Below are 20,603 nucleotides of genomic sequence, written 5' to 3'. Positions count from 1 at the left end.
ACAGGAAACACTGGACAGTGTCAGTACAGCGCAGAACATCACTTTACAGGAGAATACAGTTTACAGTTTTATATAGACAACAGCTTCACAGAAGAGAAGAAGCGACCATGTTTGTAACAACATGTTAGGTACCGAGATGAACACACCTGTGTGACACAGGTAAAACAAGTGAGTTTTATTCAAATCGAGACAAAAAAAAAAAAAAAAAAAAAAACAACCCAAAACACTGATTAGATATTTGGTAGCCATAAATCATACATTTAACACTACCTTTAATGATGTAGTGAAAGACTTTTTTTTTTTAAAACATTAAAATATTTAGCAAAAATATGGTACAATATCAGCAATGGAAGATTTAAAAACAAAACAAAAACAGTAATATATGATATATAAATGTGATTTTCAACATCTAAACCATGACGAAAATAAAAAAACAAAATGAGAACAATAATTTACAGTTACAACATGTACATAATGCTTGTGCACATATCTGCTTTTATCATGACAACAAAATGAATTCCTACTTACTAAATAGGCAAGAAAAATTGTTCCTTCAATTTGGAAATGAATTAAAAGATGGCACAATTTCAAATTAGGACAAACGTTAAGATGTGGCAGGCTCTGCAATAATTGGATTTTCTTCATTTAATTTCTTTTTTTTTTTTTTTTTTTCGGCTAAAAGGAGGACACCACAATCATGCAGAACACATGAACATAAAAACAGAACACGGACGTTTACTTAAAACACCACACACTGATGACACTTGTGCAGTTAGTGACATAAGATGTATATAGTTTATCTAGAAGAGGCGTTTAACCTCCCTCTGCTATGGCTTACGACAGAAGACAGAAGATTACAGATGCTGTACAGTCTGTTATCACTAGTTATAATGCGTCTTAATATTCTCATTATGCATAGGCCTGACAGGCTCCCAGGTAATATCAGTGTGTTGTGTACTTTGGCTAATTTGTTCCAATAAATTGTGCACTTAAACTCCTAAGAGGCTACAAATGCAAAGTCTACATGCGTAACTACATGGAGATTTATTCGATTTTTTTTTTTTGCTGTAGCTGTAATTGTCAGTGTATCTGAGTGCTTGAACTATATTACTCTGGGTGTTTTAAATACGGATTATGTTGAGTATTATTGTCATGGCAGTGGATTACTTAACTAGTCCTTCAATATGCATAAGTTGCACGAGAGTCAAATTGTGAATGCGTCACAGGATCATTCATTTATTCACTGTTGTGAGGTCCCCGATCAACAGGGCGACTCACAGCTGCAAAGTAGAGGTATGCATCTGAAACAGTGGAAATAAGAAACATACCTTTCTATAGGACTATTCATCATAGAAGTCCCTAGAGAGAGGCAAAGTCCCACCCCTTCAAGTGGACCACTGTGGGACTATAATATATTCTTAAAATATGTGAACAATAATTAACAGCAAGAGAGAAATCATTTTTTGATCCCGCCACATTGGTCTGTACAGTAGATACTTCTGTAAGTAATGGAAGTCATCTCAATCATCTGTAGCTGTCATGGTTCAAACAGGACCAGAAATTATGTCTCTTGCTATTGATTACTGTAATGTTTTACCGTATTAGGGTCCCATAGCCCTGTAAATACAGAAAACAGTAATAAAAGGTTGCTGTTTGCTACTGTACCTTCAAAAATCTGAGTAAATTTAGCTTTAGTTTCAGTTCAAGCTAGCTGCAGCGATATCCCTAAAAGCCAGCTTTTACACGATGCAGCTAATTTGCTTTAACTTCTAGTTGGCTGTATCCATAGCTACTGTGGTTTGGATTAGTTTAAAACTCCAGCTTGTATTAAATGCAGTGAAGTTGTTCTATCAGAAATCCTGCTGCCCTAATATTTGATTATATGACAAAGCACATTTCCATAAATCAACATTTTAACCAAACCTAATGCTACTTCATTTTGCCTTTTGAAGAGCAGATATGTAGACTGCCAAACAAATAAGGTCCCCTATGATTACTCGTCTAATCGTTATGTGTCCCTTTTTCACCTCGCAAGTACAAACATAGCATTTCTTATGAGAGATCATAATTTATATCCCTCCACCACTCAACCAAGATAACAGGATTACTGTTACTGCTAATAAAAGTGGTCTTAACACATGACAACCACATACATTCACACACACAGTCCACGTTCACACATCTAATAGCTCAAGTCTGATGTAGTAAAATACTCTCACCTTGATCACACCAACGGCCATCAGTGCCAACAGCTTTTCAGCAGCTTATAGGCAAATACTGAACAGAGCATCCTATTTGAAGAGGAAGTTCAAAATGAACAGAGACACAAAAGGAATGTATAGAAAACACACAAGATGTGTTTAGGTGTAGATTTCAGTCTGTTTTGATGTTGCCCACACACAGCTTATCCTCCTGTTGTCCGGAGGAGAAAAGGCGAATCTTTTACTTCCATTTTCAAAGTTTAAAATACGTTGAGTGCTGGGTGATGAAGATGATTCTTTTTTTTTACACCCAGACAGAGTGGACGGAATTAAAAGCCCACATCAAGTATGTTAAATATTATCTGAATAATCTGATCAGCCTTTTTCCTTTCGCTTGATTCACGCTATGCACAGTATGCATTTACACTGAGGTGATATCCTTCCACTTCTTGCTCCTAAAATTAACAGCTACTGTGTCATGTAGCACATACGACCACAGGAGGGCACTGTTGTAATGTTGACATATTCACTGAGTGGTCAGGTTAGACACGGTGCTGATCAGGTAGGAATGAAGATAGAAATGGAAACGGCCTTGTTTCCATTTTGTTTTGTTTTTTCTTTCTACAAACTTAATCAGTGTCAGTCCATCCGCAGGCTGCAGGTCTAACGCTTAATCACCACCTGCTCGTACGCTCCAGCACCAACCCTGAGAGGACATAAGATAGAATTAGCAATCATATGTTGAGAGTCACATATTACAAATTACAAGGCTCCTCTTATTCTGTTACGGCAACAAGAACAAGTCTAGTGATATCCTATCAACACCAAAACAATGAACAGTTAGTGTATTCTGCTACTTCTTAAAATTATAAGCCTTTAACCTTTCAGTGACTAGGATTAACAGTAATGTAGTCATTATAGTCAACGATATAAAATGTATCTTACACACAGGTTGTCGTAACTATCAGAGAAACTCACGCTCTGCACCAGATATTAGTATGAGGACGGCCAAACTTTGCTTCATGTTGCTTGTAAAACTATTAGAGAAAAACCCTTGACACTAGAACATTGTCAAATAAAGAGTTTGAGGAATATTAACAAGTTACGTTGAGTTGCTGAAATAAGACAAGGTGTAATATAATAAAATATAGGGGCGCTAAAGACCAGAGGCATTCGTTTAAGAGGTAATAAAAAAGATTAGTGAGACACACTCAGGGTTCCCACTCCTAACCTGAAATTATTTTCCAGGACTTTTCCAGGACATTTTCAGCTGCTACAGAGACAAGTTATCATGTCATACACTCATACATTCCCCTGTGTTACGGGTCCAACAAATATTTCGTTATCCAGCATAATGACAATAAAGACTCTCTTGACTCTTGAATAAAGTAAAATTGACTGATTGATAGCTGTAATGCCAATTTAGCCATGTTAAATCACATTAATTTATGCAAACAGTGGAAATAAAAAATGCCAGCAGTTCAAATGAACATGTAATAGGGTAGGCTACTTTAAGTTTTCACTGCCTACTTTTCTAAGGCTGCCCCTATTCCCTGTGGTGTCTGTGCACATCTCACACTGTTGACTTTCAACTACTTTCTTTGGAAATTAACGATTTTAAGTTTACATGAAAACTCGTTAATCTCTCTCATTTCTTCTCCCCATCTATCTGTGCAGTGCACATACACAGTATTTTAATACAACAGAATTCCTAAAGTTGTTTTCATTTACTTATTTTCTGTTTCTATTGTCAGACAATAAAACAAGGGTGAAATGCTGAGTGAAACGTGGCCCATTAACCGTTAATTACCTCGAAGCTCCCGCTCTGTTGAAATCAGAAATATGGTTAATCTCACTGCGCACAGCTAACCTCACACTGGCGGACCAATACTAGCGACACTGGCACTTTTCAATACCGTAGTCCCGAGTTTTGTCTCTAGGCGCGGGGTCTAATAACAATAATAAACAGGGTAACTGCAATTTATTATAAGTCAACCCTGTACACTGTCTCACTGCCATAAATGCTCTATGGGTCATAATATTTACTCCATCCCCAATTATTGTGGCATCTACTTCTAGACGGGCTGAAAATTAAATCTGACCTGAAGAAGTCTTTACTTCAAAGGTTTGGCAATTCTTTACACCTAATAAAATGGATGCTTTGTAAATAAATAAATACACATTTGGCCAAACACAGAAGCATGACTGCGATGTATGAACATCTAAGAGAAAACCTGCTGTGACTTTCCCATCTCAAAACAATGAGACAGCAGTATTTGAGCTATTACAGTGAGTAATGTCTGATTATTTGTCAGTGTTATCGTTGTGACCTTATCTGCTGTTTTGGACAAGAACACTGTGAAGTCTTCCTAAGCATAGATATTATGTGAAAATATGTCATTATGAGAAATAGTTTGTGAAGTAATCTGCAGTTGAAATGAGCCCCGCAACAAATGCACAATATGGAGCACAGATTTGATAAGAAACTACTCAGTCTTTTTAATATTAAACTCTACATTTATGACACAAATTCGTGGCGCTCACCTGGTGGGAAGGTGATGGCTTCCAAGGGCTGTACTTCCCCCAGGCCCAACAAACAGACGTAAGCCTTCCTCTGAAACGCATACAGTGGTGGTAGCATGCAGTCAGTACACACTCACCCACATCCTCCTGTATAATTCTTGTCATGAGGAGCAGCCAGTTGCTAGGCAATCTAAAAATAATCACATATTGACAGCAGCTTTCTTTTCCTAGCTTTGAGCTGAATGAGACCTTGGGAAGAAAAACAATGCTCTTCTCCTCAATGTACACACATTGACTCATGGGGATAACAGAACAGCTTCAACCTTATAATTGTGTTATGCAAATTAGCCGTGCACTTGGCACAGACAGTAGTACTAAAGACCAAGGCTGCAACTAATGATTATTACTAAACATTTGACTATTTTGAGGGTTTGGGACAGTTGGTCAGACAAAACAAGACATCATTTTTTTTAGGAAGAGATAACAAGAATCTCAACCTGCACAGTGGCCAGTTACCTTCAGCACTGGAGTCCAGTAGGCTGGGTGTAAAGTCCTGACTCTGGAGTATCTTCTCCACAACATCGTCAGCATCCACCCTTGTGTCGTCCATTCTCTTCAGCTGAGACTCCATGGAGTCCTGTTTCACTGGGTGTCTGAGGCGAGGATACAGGAGAGTCATTCTGTGTCTGATGTTCACCACAAACTGAAAATGCTGTTTGCTGCTAATCAAGCACTTAGCCAAGGGCTTCCATCCAGGCAGCCGTAAATGATTCTTGGATCAAATTATCAACCATTTTTAGTAACATCCTTTATGCACTTTCCAGAGCTGCCTACCTCTGCTCAGGCTGTGCACACAGGCAGGGTTTCAGCTGCGTTTTTTTCAGTTATCTGTCTGATAGAGAAGATATGCTCCTATTTGAATCAGTCCAGCAGACTGTTGGCATGACGACTCGTGCTTTACTCACGGCCATAAACACAAGCCAAATCTGAATTTTGTGCATCCAATCCAGGTTTCCTGGACTTTACACCCATGTAGTTATGGGTTTGTGTGTTCGACTCTGACTGCTTACAACTCTTGTATGACTTATACATTTGTTATTGTTACTGCATTGTTAACAAGAGCACTGGAGCATCTGCTACTGCTGCTCAGCTAACATCCTGTGCGTGCTATGTCTTCTGCATATTCATACTCACTGGAATAACAACGCAAATGTTGAGTGTGTGGTCACCACTGGAAACATTTGTAGCTAACAAATTATTTATCTGTGTATTATATGAGCTGGTTTCTGAGTAAACTCAGGATGTTGTCATTTTGAAAACTCACTTCCTGCCCACTAAGCATATATGTGGTTAGCTTAGCATTGATATGAAGGGAAAACCACAAGTCTGTCTCTGTCAACAGCAAATAAATCACATATCGGCATCCACAAGGATCTCTACTCCACATGTAATATTTAATTATTTTTTTTTAACCCTTCCTAGAAGCTGAGTGTAAAAATGTCACTTTGCAGTTTTGCAGGAGGTTTGAAGCCTGTCTTTATTTGAGCTGATGAAATAGCTTCCTGTCTTCTCGGCGTGTACTGTTTAATCTTGATACCACTGGAGACTCAGTCAGCTGTAGGTAGTCAAATATGCTGAAGTGTCTGAAATAATACTTAAAACGAAGTGGTTTGCAGCTGGTTAAAGCAGCTGGCCAATTGTTAAGTAATCCTTAAGCCATCAAAGTACTGACAACAATCCCCAGGCTCACAGTTGGACATTTTTAGAACACAATGACTAACTTTTTCTACAAAGATTACGGGCCCCTATTGCCCCTGCATAATGAAACCAAAAATACACTTCCGCTGATCACCCACACAAATTTGTATTGCGTGACAGCTGCTTCCTGAATCTTGACACAGGTCTCAGGTGAGATCTGAAGTTTGTCAGCTTCCCTAAAATAACCCACTTAATTTATTTCGCTCTGACGTACGATAAATGTAAACTTACCATGCTTTAACTCACTCCTCACCAGTTTAACTTCTCTAAATAGGACGATCACTACAATGATCATGCTTTCTCATTTGCCGGACTACCCAAGACTGACCTGTTGAGTCGTTCACAGGATGAGGCGCTCCGCACTGGTGTGCCTTGTGAGTTGCTAGACGTGGCTGTGGGTGGGTGTTCAGGCAGAGCTGGACAGGGTCTAGACTCTCGGTCCTCACTGGGCTCCGGGATGCTTCCGATGCCCGTCGAAGCGCTGCCCACGGAATGATTTCTCCGGTGGCTGAACTCTGACATGCTGGAGGAGCGGGAGTGACCTGTACTGTAGCCTGAAAGCGATGGGAAACCGTATTACCTGATGTTACCTCGGTGATACCTTGACATTTTCAGACTAAATGCATCGTTCCATTTCAAATCTAAAAGTCAGTAAAAATTGATCTTTGACCAGCAGCCCTTTTTTTTTTATTTTTATTTCCACCCGGTTTGTTAATGTTGACCCAAGAAAGGTTTATTGAAAATAAGGGTCTAATCTGTATTAGAACTTTAATAAATGGGAATGCTGAAACTTAAAGCAACATCCCCGATCACTGGTTCACTGCTGCCATAGAGGAACAAACTTCCCACACACTTAATGAAAGGTTTGAATAAATCTATCAAGATCTGCACGTGGCAGGAAATACATTCTTAAATTCTATACGCAAGGGCCATTAGAGCTGCTCTCAGTGCATCGCTCAACTTCCTTTGCTCTTTTATGACTCATCTGATCTGTCTGTAATGGGAGGCTCAGGTCTGAACGGCACTTGTAGAGTCTCACAGAGGGAATCATTTTATCACTTCTTTCCTCATTCAAAAGTTCTTTGATTTTTTGCAATAATCATGGATGGATCAAAGGTTTCCTCAGAGAGTAAAAGATTGGCATGGTGTGAGGATTTAAACTCTGCAATTTCAACTGAGGACTGGCAGAAGATTTGCTTAAAATCTCAAACACAAACAATACATACCCATTTTAAATTACTTCAGTATAAATGGATTATGAGAACATATGTAACGCCAACTCAGCTAAATAAATTCAACCCCAATAATCCCGACACAAGCTACAAATGTGGTAGGAAGGGCACATTATACCACTGCCTGTGGGACTGCCCACAAATCCAGGCTTTTTGGAGAGAAGTGATGGATATGATTTTACATGTCACAGGTATAAAACTATTACTAGATGCCAAACTATGTATCTTTGGCATTTTTCCTGTAAATCATATTCTCAGCAAGGCAAATAAATCTATGATTGCTTTCTGCATCTTAAAAGCTAAATATACCATAGCCAAATCTTGGAAGTCCACTATCAAACCAAGTGTTAGTGTCTGGCTTACAGGACTGTCAGACTCTCTTGCACTGGAAAAACTCACTTTTACATTAAAGGGTAAATATCTCGTCTTTCACAATATGTGGAGATCTTTTATGGTGTTCTTAGAGGGGAGGAAAGCATTGGAGGCATGCTCTCTGTGTATGTCAACCATTAACCACTGAGTATTGCTATGTATTTAGTATACGTCTGTTTGTCCTTGCTTAGTTTTATTTGATGTGCTTTTCTCTTCAGGATGACTTTGGGATAAGTTAACTTTTGGACCACCAGTAACTCTTAAGGATGACTTATGTTTTGGACTGTGCCAAATATCGCATGCTACAGCCCTGTCAGGTTTATGTTTATTTTGTTGAAGCTGAGCCTTACTGTGACAGTTCTGTTCTGCACCTGTATTATTTGTTGTAGTGAGATTATTTTCTCTGAAAATTAATAAACACACTTGTTGAAAAAAAGTTCTTTGATTTTGCTTTTAGGAGAGAAAAATATTAACGTTATGTAGCTGAATCTGCAAACAACTATTTAGATTTCTGCTACTCGCTGCCTGGCTTGGACAGAATATACAGTATATCTACAAACATGGTCTATATGACTGTACGACAGTCGATCATGTTTTGAGTATGGGGTGCTCCTACCTGAGAGTTTGGACTGTTGGCTGGCGTAGCTGGACGTTCGGGAGTGGCCACAACCTCCTAGCTCGTCCGACACAACGGGACACTTCCCTTCTCGACTCTCTGTCAGATTTGAACGAATAGAGAAAGACAATGCTAATGACAAAGGCCTGAAAGCGCCACGAAAACATCTGCGAATGAATGAAGATATTTAGAAGAACTGGTTTTCAGAACATGTGCAGCTTTTATGAGCGTCCTCCTGCGGTCAGAAAGAAATTGGGCCAAATCTTCCCTATTACTTATTCTCAGCTCAATTGACCAAATTTGTGTATAGAACAGAAAATGATATTGTGAAGAAAGGCAGAAATGTCTGAAGAGAGTTAGCCAACACATCTAGCTAAAGTAAAATAATTGTGGCCAATTGTATTCTATGAAAAGAGCAACCCAGTTAAACACGTCGAAACGCAATTCACACCACTTTCGTTTTTCAAAATGTCAAATGTATATGTCAACATGCTGTTGTGTCCTTAGTGGAGACTGACAGGAATAGAAACCTGCTGCTCAACACACTGTGAAGTGAGATCAGCTGCCAGACACACAAGTTTCATTTCAGACCACACAAAGTTTCTGTTTAGCTACATGTCCACTAACTTAATGATATATTCCACACAACTGTGACTGTGGTACTGGCTGCTGATTTGTTCTTTATTGCTGTCAATGGGCAACAGTTGCAAAAAAACATAAAACTCAGGTCTTTGCCTCCCACACACCGTCCCTCAGCTCAGCATCCCTGAGTTAATAAGCGGCTGACCACAGCTGACAAATGTGTGGACACGGTGTCACTTCTGCTCCGGCAAAAATAAACATATTTAGAAGAATGGCTCACTGCTCCTGATGCAATAAAAGAGCTCAGGTAGTCAAAAAGAAATAATCTGCAATACGCGATATCCGCGTGAAATGAAGCGGAACGTATATCATCAGAAAAGGAAAGCTGTGTGACAGCTGCGGTAGAACTGACTGTAAACCTTTTTAAATCACGTGCAGTGGCATGAACACGTGCTGCAACTTTAATGTCAAACAGCTAAACGGGCAAAGTGCAGATCTGCCGAAAAAAAAGCAAAAACATTGCAGTTCAAATATCTGCAGGAAAGGAATCTGCCTCGGCAACACAGCAGAAAATAGACACCGTATCGAGAGAAACATAGTTGGGGGAAAATGACCCAGCAGATATTCCTCAAATCCTCTTGATGTTGCCCAAATGAAAAGAAATGCCACATCTGCCCAAACTTTAAGAAACTGTGGATTATATCAGTGTGCAACCCAGCCAGAAATATAATATTTTAAATGACACCACAGCATTACAAGTCTGTAATTGTTGTGTTCAATTCAAATAAACATTTGGAGCCAAATCACTACTAATTATTAATTACTGATTGTAACATAGGTCATTTTTTCTCACGTTCAAACAAGATTAAAACATAGATTTCAACAGAAATCCATCAACAAGCCACTGCCACAGTTTCTTTAATGACCCACACCTGCACATACACCGCTAACAAGCACAGCCAAGACATGATGATAATGACCGGCGAGTCAGACAAACCGTGGCGCGCACACGGAAACGCACCAACACCCCCACAGACAGACTCGAATACTTGCATCCTATTTTTAACCACGCAAGAGCCCACAGGGTCAGAGCAGATTGTAGTTAACCTAGAAGAGGGCTAGTTTAAATTATACATGAGAGAGCTCGGCTGCTCTCTGAAGCTTCTAGGAAGAACAAGCGTTCGACATTGCAATGTGTTCACGCATGAGCGCGCACAGCGGGAGAGAAGAGGAGCTTTCTGCTTTTGTAATAGTGGATATAAGTAGCTGTCATGTGAAGTATGGGTGGGTAATGCAACAGAGACATGACCGCACGGACACCGGTCACGTGAATATATTAAGAAATTAATGTATGGGGGAAGAAAAAAATCATAGTAATAAGGATCACACGGGAAGATGCTAGCAGGAACTAGTGCCGACAAGAGACCATGGAACTTGGTGAGCAGGTACCAAGTTTAACTACTCTCAACTTTGAGGCAACGACCGAAGGGTGTGTCTGATACGGCTGAGTGACATAGGACATCACTCAGCCGTATCAGACACACCCTTCGGTCGTTGCCTCAAAGTTGAAAGTAGTTGAACACATTCCTCAGATGTTTACTGAAGGAACAATGTCCAAGACTTTGGTTCCAACCACCAACTACCACCATGGAGCGTCAGATCGAGCAGTGAGGCAAGAGGAGTTAGTTATTGTCAGTTCATAATGTACAGCTTTGATCTGAAAGTGGTAAAAAGCTTATCTTTGAGCTAAAATAAGACTGGGCGGTGTGGTAAATACATAAGAGGGTTACTTCGATAATCAGAGCCTGAAACATCCACTAGCGAACAACATTTGTCAGCTACACAGAGACGGACGACAAGCTAATCGTTTTATACGGTGTCGTACAGTTTGGTGATTCAATAATGCATTTATCCCCTTCAGCTTATCTAAATAGAACGAAAAATATGAAAAACTAAACAAAGGATCGATATCAAAACTACTTAGCTGCTCAATTCTGGGACAATACGGGTTGTGTTCTTGTAGCAGCATCACAGTAAAAGTTATTTAATGGTGTAAAACTAAGGTAAAGGTAAAGCATTCGCAGGAAGTGGTGGGTTATAGTGGCAGCAATGTTGTTTCAAAGGTTGGCAATTGGGTATGTATTCATGAATAGATGAAAGGAGGCAGATGCAAAGGTTATGGTACAGTTACTTTTGTAAGCTGCAGTAAACTGCCCATAAGATTTTACTGAATATAAAACTCAACATTATCAGAAGGCACTCCTTACAAGACATTCTCAATTTCATAAATGTAAGCAAAAGATTCAGCTTAATCTTGTGGTGTTTTTGTGACTACAAGCTCAAATTCTGAAAGCTCTGAAAGCCACCCATTAAATGTAACTCTATACCAGTTATTAGTAAGAACCCGACAGAGAAAAGGATCCGAAAACAGAAAGGTACCCACTGCATCTGTTAAATATATCGGCACAAACATAGAAGTGGAACAAAACTCTCGACACTATAAACTAGAAATGTCTCAGCAAGTGATGGCACAGGAAATGTCAGGTGCCTGTAAAGGTTGAAAAGAAAAAAAAAAAAAGGCCAAAGCGATGATGAAGCAGAGCTGAGGAGTGCAAAATGTGGCGTGACTGGCCTCACCCGAGCAGCCTGTCTGCGAGTCCCCTCCCTTCCTCTCCTCCAGCAGACTCTCTCCATCACCCTGGATCCCGATCACTGTGGCGGTGGAGGGAGGCCTGATGACAGAGGAAAGACAATGCCTCTTTATTTTTCTCATTCTGAAGAATTACTTGGCCGAAAATAAAAGCAAAGCGAAATGTGAAGAGGGCAAGCCGAGGAAGGATTAGAAAATACAGATTAATCAACAGAAACGAGCAGAAAGGTCATAAAATATCAGAATAACATTCAGCTAAAGGATTCAAATGTGTGAATATACAGTCTGCTGAATAATTTTTAGGTCAAATTTTACCCTTGGGTGGAGCAGCATTTTTTCTGTCTGTGCTGACATACTTCACTAACATATTCAACCAGAAAAACAAGTATGACAGCCTAAAGTGTATAATTTAGTGCGTTTGACACGAAAGTCTGATTAGCTGACAGTTACTTTGAGGTTGCATAATCTTGTGTTGCTGTTTCCCACGAGATCTTCTGACAAAGCAGAATGTGGACAGCTGTGAGCTGCTCGGCTTCACAGCTTGTTCTTTTAACGGCTCCCGAACAAATGCAAGGACAGATCTGATGTCATACTTTTGGCACACATAAAAGAATAATTGAGAAATTATTCATCCTTGTAAAGACAGACTACGGCCAACAGACAATGACTGCTGCTGCTCTGGGAGAACAAAGTGGCTTTAAATTACAGTCCAGTAAAGGTCAGTGGGTTGGCTTTGGTTTCCTAGCATGAATATCCTCACATGGAAAGTTCATTGTGGAGCTTTTTGAGCGTCAGTCGCACATTTTAGTCCAAAGGCTTTTGCACTGAAGTAATTTTACAATGAAAAGTAAAGATTGTCAAGTTGATTGTTGACAAACCGGATTGAAACACTGTGAAAGAAAATGTTGCTTTGACTTACGTTTTAAAACAGGGATCCCCTGACATGAGCTGTGTACTGATGATAACCTGTTAAACAGAAAGAGATAAACCGATCAGGCACAACATTAAGACCACCTTCTTAATACTGTGTAAGTTTCCCTTGTGTCTCCTAAAACTGTTCTCATCAGAGAATGGACATGGGCCTTCTGAGGGTGTCCCGTGGTGTCTGGCAACACTATTGTTAGTTGGGGGCCTTTGGGTCGTATGGGTTGAGGGGAGGGGCCTCTGTGGATCATCCCACAGATACTTGATCAGTTTGGGATTGAGTGAATTTGGAGGCCAGGTCAACACCTTGTGCTGTTTTTCATGTTTGTTGTTCGTAAACCGTTTTTGTGTGTGTTGCTTGTGTCAGGCTACATTCTGCTGGGGATGGCTGCTGCCATCAAGGAGTGTCATTGCTATGGGGTGGGGGGTGGGGGGGGGGGGTGCCTGGTCTGGTCTAGGTGGGTGGTACATGTCTAAGTAACATACACATGAATGCAGGATCCAAACGTTTCCCAGCAGAACACTGAATTGTCCCAAGATGGTCAATGTTACTAACTTCTCCTGTCAGTGGTTTGATCAGTGTATGTTAGTTGAGTCAGAATTTAGCTTCAAGGTTGTGATTAAGCGAACGCTTAATGCAGATTAACCAACGCCCTGGAAAATGTGCACTCCCTGAGTAACTCACAATGTCAGGTGAATTTCAAGAATTCAGGGGCATTAGGAAACACTGGAGATTAATGAATAGTTAACGTGAAACAACAGGTCATTGCTGTGGAGACGCCCAAATCTGCATTTCACTTTTTATTTTCCACAGGTGGCCATTGTTGTTGCTACCCACGCCATACATTTACACAAAAAGTTTCCAGTGCGTAGCTCCTACTTGGGGAAAAATACCAAGCTTGTATTCAAAACACCCAGGTATCCTCTCAGTGAAGTCTAATCAGACCGCTGTGGGTGCTTCAATGTTACCTTGAGGATGGAGTTATCCTGGCGAGTATTTTTGGTATCGTAGCCCTCCAGCAGACATCTGCGGGTTGTATTCCCTGAGCCCGCAAACTCTGCTAAATTCAGATCTGCAAAGCCAAGCTGAAGGAGAAAGAATGACACTGGGTGAACTTTGTTTTCTTCTCCAGAGACTGGTGTTTTTTTTTGTTTGTTTTTTGCCCCAGTCAGCAATGTAATGATCTCCGAATTTAACATTAACACATCTTACAGTGACAAACTGTTAAATGTGTGCTTAATAAATAACAATGTCAGCGAGAAAACATGACATAATGAGACGACCTGCAGGAAGCGAAGGCCGTCTGTTAAGTTAAAGGCTGACAAAGCTTTCTACATCAGTGTGACTGATTACTGTAAATCTAGGTGACCCGGAGGTGGGGGGATGTGAGGAATTACCTTTGCATATGCCTTTCCACCCTTCAGCTCCTGAAGAAGAGAAGTAAATAAACAAAGACGATTTAATTAGTTATCAGCAGCTGTCCCTTGCTCTAATAAAATAAATGTTTGAAATGTTTCAATAACAAAATGTAGGTTGAAGTGACTGCAAAACAGCTGAAAGTTTTCCTGGGAACTTGACATGCTTAGTGTCCTAAAAACAAAGGGCAGGAGCATACCTGAAATAGCTTGCAGGTACTGTGGGTATACACAACACACTTTACCAGTAAGGCTTATTGATCTAATTTCCATCTGCTGTTGGTAGCCATTGTGCAATTAGATGATTAAACTCTCCAGAGAAAAAATATTATATTCAGAGAGCCCTCTTATTTAAAGCGTAGTGATTCCATCTTAACTGTTCACGTGGCCTCTAAATAAAATTAAGATATATGTGTTTACAAGCCTCCATAATCAATCAGGATAGAATTTTATGACACGTGTAAAGTGGTTTTCTGCCAGAAATATAATAGAAGTTGTTTTATTTTCCTCAACTATATTGAAAATAATGAACTCGTTCAATAGAAGAAGACAGTGCTGCTGCTCACACAGCTCGTTGTCCTGCTACCTTCATTCTTGTGTCCCATCCCTGAAACTCCTCACCTGATGTTTGACCCCACGTTGGGGAAACCTTCAAATAAAGAATTTATTCACCTTTCCACAGACTATTAATTAGATCAAGTGTTTACAATATTATCAGGTGCTAATACTGATTGAATTAACTGATTAAAGGTTTTCACCACCCCTCTCAATCTGATTGTAGTTTCCCTACAGTCTGTTCTGATTGAGGCTTTTTATCCCCATTATAGTAGAGTAATACTAGTGTCCATTAAATAAATGTTACAATTTATGAGTCTGACTTCAGTGGACTGCAGTGTTTGCAAACTGATGAGTTCACATTTAACTCCCCAGTAAAAATATGCATAACCAGTACTGGAATTTATCCCATGCAATCAAAGCTCTTTCATAAGCACGAGGCTCTTTTATTGCAACTTTATCCAACAGACAAGATCTACACATACACTTATTTCTGCACAAAACCCTTGCCTTCATACATCTTCTTTTGGTTACCTTTCGGACTGAAACTCGACACACACAGGGGTCCAGGACACCCGTCCCTGCATTGGCGCTCATCTTGCAGGGGAAAGAGAATCGCTTTCTCCATCGAACACAGTTGGACTGCACTGGCTCTCTGAAACGGCAAAGATTTACACCACCTTTAGACGCTATGTAAGGTTATTTATTTGTGTGCGCGAGTCGTATGATGGGCTCTATGCATAATTCAGTATTTCATTCCTTATGTGGCAACATCTCTTCCTTTAACTCCAGTCACACACACAACATAACCCCTGAACATTAACTGTTCTGGCTTGGTACCAGAATCATAAAGCGTAGTATCCTATACATTTATTAAAATAAAAGACAAAAATGACAGGATATATTTGATCATAAAAGCTCCTGCATCTACCAGAAATTAAGAAACTTGATTTGGGAATAAAAATATTGACATTCTTAAGGGCAAGTTACTGAAAAATATATTATAAAATTTGTTTGTACCAAAACAAACTGTGTCAAATTGGCAAAAGTATGATGACATTTCAAGCAATACGCTGCCCTAACTTAAGAATGCAACAAGCATAAAAGTATGACCAGAAAACAAAGGATCATTGATTTAGATCACATCCTTAAAATGTGTGAGAACTATATATAATTATTACATAACAAATAAAAAACCACTGGGGCTGGATTAACATTTCTTCCCTGCTTAAGGGCACGGCTGCCAATACAAGCTTATGTGCTTATCCTCAGATTTTTCCGGGCCAGTTAATAAACAAACCAATTAAATACAGTCGTGTTTTCACCCATTAATTCATCTAACCGATAAATTAAAGCCATCACGGCGGCAGGTGAGGCGTTTATTGGCAAGGGGATAACAGAGAGACGCGCACATCATCCACCACCGTGTGGACGCTGAAATGACTGGGAGTTGTAGCCTGCTCTCAGTGAAAGGATGAGACGAAGTGAAAGAGAAAGACTGTCGGCGTGGGCAGAATTACGATACCACAGATGGCCTCTCTTTCACTGGCATCCTCTCCTCGTCTCTCCCACTCACCTAACCAACTCCCATCTGTTAATTCAGCCTACACGCCATTCATTCTGTCGGTCTTTGCTGGATCTGAACACAAGCAGGGCTCATCGTTTGCAGCTCTAACGGAGCACTAATGTTGATGTCAAAATGTTGCGACTCTGAGCCAGTCTGCATGTAAAATAGAAACATACAGAGACAGACAAGCAATGTAGTCCAGAGAGCTTTGATGATGTGAGACTTAAACAATTAGCAGGATGTGCTATCCTCCTCGTTAAGAAGGATAAGAGTGACTGAATATACCGGCTTGTGTTCTGTGCCGCATCCGTGCTCCCCTACAAATAAGCAGCAGCAGATGCGTGACTAATGTTTTACAAATGCTGACTTCATCCTGAGTGCGATAAATTTCCGAGTCGGAGAGGGAACTCCCAGCCAGCTGGACGCTCTGTGCTTCGGGAATTGTGCCTTTGAGTTCGTGCTCTGTATCTCCCAGCTCTTTTCTCTGCGCAGGAAAAAAAAAATCCTATTAGCGAGTGTGAGTAAGTCTGGATTTAAGCACAAGCGGAGGTCGTTCCTCCCATCTCTCTTCGTAGGTCAGAGATCTAGTCGGACTACAGCTGCTCTCCTTTTAAAAGGCAGCTGCAGTCAGACTTCAGACATAAACACTTTCACCAGCCAAAATTTTTGACGCAGATTTGATGCAAGAATTTCCAGCGCCTCGCAACAATGAAAAGATCCGACCTGGTTTAAACTGAATTTGTTCCAGAACTGTTATATTTTCAAGGAAGTAAACTGAAGGTGACAAGAACTGATGACAAGTCACACCAAAGGAAAAGTCAGGCTCATAAAACAACGACCCGCACTTCCTTTACACTCACAGTTGGGATGACTCAAAACAGTGCGAGAGGAACTCTGGTTTGTAGGTCTGACAAATCAAACTGCAAACTGCAAAATGCAACTTAACAACTCTGAGACTCGTGACCACGTCAGGCTAGAAAGTAAAACAAGAAAGAGCTGGAATACAAAACACTACGGGATGTTTTTAATTACAGCCAGGGCTTTAACGTCGTGGCTTCATTTCATTCAGCTGACATGTGAAAAAGCTTTTCAGCCTCAATAAAAACTGTAAAACTACGGCCATGACCTCAGAAACATTTTAATTCAAACTAAGGCCTTTTTATTTAGCAGTTTTACATGAGCTACTTTCAGTAGAGCAAACAGAAGGCTTGTTATATAATCAGGGTGAAGCCTTCTAATCCCTGCAGCCTCGTTCTGAAACAATGCTTCCCCTTTTTGCCCGGTGTTAGGAACCGGTCTAATTTGAGAGGAAAGCAGTTTACAGAGGAGAGGACAGACCCTACTCGCCTCGACTTAATTAATTAATCGGGTGATCCCGGTGTTTAATCAGTTTCCCAATGTTTTTTTTGTTTGTCTGTAGTGTCTCATGGTCAAATACCCATTCACCAAACACCTACTCATGTCTTTCATACAAAACATAGTATTCGTGGGATTATTTGTGTTTAAACTACCAACAAAGGTTGGATATTTAATCAGTTTATCCATTAGCTTTAACAATCCATTCTGATTGCTTTTACTTGCTTAATAACTAATTCACACCTCTCAATCGCAGCATGTGGTAATAGGATGTTACATGTAGGTTGTAACACAAGTACTAAGGATGTCAGGAAGTGTAACTGGCATTTCTTAATCTCTTCTAACGTTACATAGGCACAATGGTTAATCAGTTACTCAACGAAACAATGTGAAGATGAATCAACGATAAAAATAATTGTTTGTTGAAGTCCTACACTCATCTCTTTGCAGTGTAGACGCTGCTCTGTGACAGAGGCCATTTTAACCTACAGAGATGTTTATCTTTTTCTCGTCTGTTGATGACAAAGTGACATTATTTCCTCTTATGCTAAATTATTTATTTTGGCCAGCAGAGGCATATCCTCAGAAACCACAAAACATGAACATTTCCGTTATCACAGCAGGAGGACGTTTCACTCTCTTCCCATTCATTTACACACAACTATGAACATGGTGAATTGTCACGTATTCATATTGTTTTATTTAAAGCGCTTTAGTGTCACCTCTCAGTGACACGTCGGCGTGTGGTCGATGCACCAGAGATCGAACTGCGAACCCCTGAGCCACAGTCGCACAGAGTGTCAGAAATAAAATGTAACACGACAGTCAAAGCTTGTAAATCGCCTGCCTCTAAAACAGACGATTCATATTCAATTTGCTCTAATTGAAAATGCACAAATACTTCTTGTAATGCACGATATACACTGACTTGCCAAAACATTAGGTACACGGGTGTGAAAAAGCTCTGCACTAAACCCCCCTTCATGACTTTTATGAATGTTCAGTTCATGTTGAAACAGCATCAGAAAGGTGGAAATTCAGTGTGTGCGATCATTTTAGAAGATGCCGCTTACGGTGCTGATTGAATTAAACACTTCTGCTATTTAGCCTAGCCCACTGACTAAAATGGTGTTGACATAATAATAGGAACATCTGTCGGTGCAACACAATACAATTCAGTACTACTACAAAATGAAAACAGCGTAATCAGTAGTTCTCTCTTATTTTAAACAAATAATGAATACTATAACCTTTGTTAAGCTTGATTAAGATTTAGTGCAGGACACATCCATTTCATTAGTGTACCTAATAAACTGGCAAGTGAGTGAATATACTTTCTGCAAACTAGAAACTACTCTCTCTCTGCCTTCATCACCTGTATACTGTATGCATCCCTCTTTCCATACTCTATTTAAGTACACTGAGTACAATGTGTTTCTGGAGTCAAATCTATTGTATGTTTGTGCACACACAACCAAATTAAGGATTTTACTGCAAATGACTCACAGGAAATTTACAATATGCACTTTCCCTGCATTTGGCCAGGGTGCTGTTTTATAAACAGTGTCAAACATCCCCCCACCTAATGAAACTTTATGACCAAACGGGGAGCAAATGCAATAATCCACTGCACGGTAGCTGACACTATTGATTTGATATTGATATTTAGCTTTATGGCAAATGCAAGTCTTAAAAGTCAATTCAATCACAGAAATCAATTCTGCAACCGAGCGAGGAAGTGAAACACAAACAGATGTCACATTAAATGCAAAGAGAAAACACAATAATCAATTGTCACTAATTAGTTTGTTTTAGGGGAGTAGAGCTGAGGCAGAAACTATAAATTAGCATCGACTGGAGAAAACCCACACATTAGCACAACAATTGACAGACGTTAGCTAGTTAGTAGTGTAGCCTGCTAGCTAGCTGGTTAGCTATTAACGTAAGTTAACAGGCTAAATCCACGGAGCTGGTTTAACCTGCGGACTGAAGGAGAGACTGGTTCGGTCAGTGTTTATTGTGGCAGCACTGAAGTCAAACATCCTCACCGAGAAGACTCCTCGGAGAAGCCGCCGTCCAGCAGCCTGACTTTACAGAAGAGGACACCGTTGACAAAGGGGACCGACGACAGCTCGTCCAGCTCAAAATCCACCTTGAACTTGAATTTCTTCTTTTTCATCATCATTAAATCCATAAACAGGCTCAGTACTCTCGGGAAGATGCTCTGCTCTCGCCCGTCGCTGACATTACAGCCCCATTGTGTTGTGGTTCAGCTACAGTGTAGATCTGTGGGAGGATGGTGAAGCCGCTGGTGACAACAGTCCGTCACTGACTGAGAGTAACCGAAGAAGAAACCAGGACTACTTCCTGTCCTGGATTCTTCAAAATAAAAGCACGCGTTTTTGAAATCTTGTCAGCGACCAATGTGTACAAATTTGCACTGCAACTGGTTAAAGAAGGTTAATATGTGTTCAAGTTTCCCTAAATTCAACACTTACATGCTCGTACACACACTAAAACATGACTTGATGTAGGCCAGGGGTGTCAAACTCATTTTAGTTCGGAGGCGGCATACAGCCCAATTTGATCTCAAGCAGGCTGGGACCAGTAAGATAATAGCATAGTAACCTATAAGTTACAACTCCAGATTTTTTCCATTTGTTTGTGCAAAGAAGAACAAGTAAATTAGGAGAATGTTAACATTTAATAAATTCTCCTTTCGCTGCTTTGTCTGCTGTTTAGTCTTGGGTCTCAGTGTTTTAGACCCTCTGGTGGGCCACTTTTGGCTGGCAGGCTGTATGTTTGACACCTGTGATGTAGGCTGGATAATACTTGTGGTTCATACAGTATA

At 40.2% G+C, this 20,603-nt stretch overlaps 1 protein-coding gene across 1 annotated transcript; it reads right to left on the bottom strand.

Moving 5' to 3' along the window:
• Positions 1 to 2: 2 nt before the first annotated feature.
• Positions 3 to 20,214, bottom strand: LOC311490434 (EEIG family member 2-like). Its single transcript, XM_084547908.1, has 11 exons — positions 19,801 to 20,214; positions 15,364 to 15,484; positions 14,257 to 14,286; positions 13,828 to 13,944; positions 12,854 to 12,900; positions 11,922 to 12,016; positions 8,703 to 8,801; positions 6,811 to 7,036; positions 5,241 to 5,377; positions 4,746 to 4,815; positions 3 to 2,907 (listed from the first exon to the last, which is right to left on the bottom strand). The coding sequence occupies exons 1-11, from the start codon at positions 19,944 to 19,946 to the stop codon at positions 2,865 to 2,867; spliced, it is 1,131 nt and encodes a 376-aa protein (XP_084404034.1). The 5' UTR covers positions 19,947 to 20,214; the 3' UTR covers positions 3 to 2,864.
• Between the last annotated feature and the right edge of the window lie 389 nt (positions 20,215 to 20,603).

The sequence above is a fragment of the Chelon labrosus genome (genome assembly GCF_963514085.1).
Source record: "Chelon labrosus genome assembly, chromosome: 7".
NCBI classification, from domain to species: domain Eukaryota; kingdom Metazoa; phylum Chordata; class Actinopteri; order Mugiliformes; family Mugilidae; genus Chelon; species Chelon labrosus.
Note: the sequence above shows the minus strand (reverse complement) of the source record. Positions and strands in the feature narration are given on the sequence as shown.

Bases quoted from the DNA above. Each gene is read 5' to 3' on its own strand.
- LOC311490434 (XM_084547908.1), bottom strand. From the start codon at position 19,946: ATGGATTTAATGATGATGAAAAAGAAGAAATTCAAGTTCAAGGTGGAT. The intron at 8,802-11,921 runs GTGAGGCCAGTC...CAAATCTGACAG, and splicing joins CTCGCAGACAGGCTGCTCGG to AGAGTCGAGAAGGGAAGTGT. The intron at 5,378-6,810 runs GTCAGTCTTGGG...TCCTCGCCTCAG, and splicing joins TCCTGTGAACGACTCAACAG to ACACCCAGTGAAACAGGACT.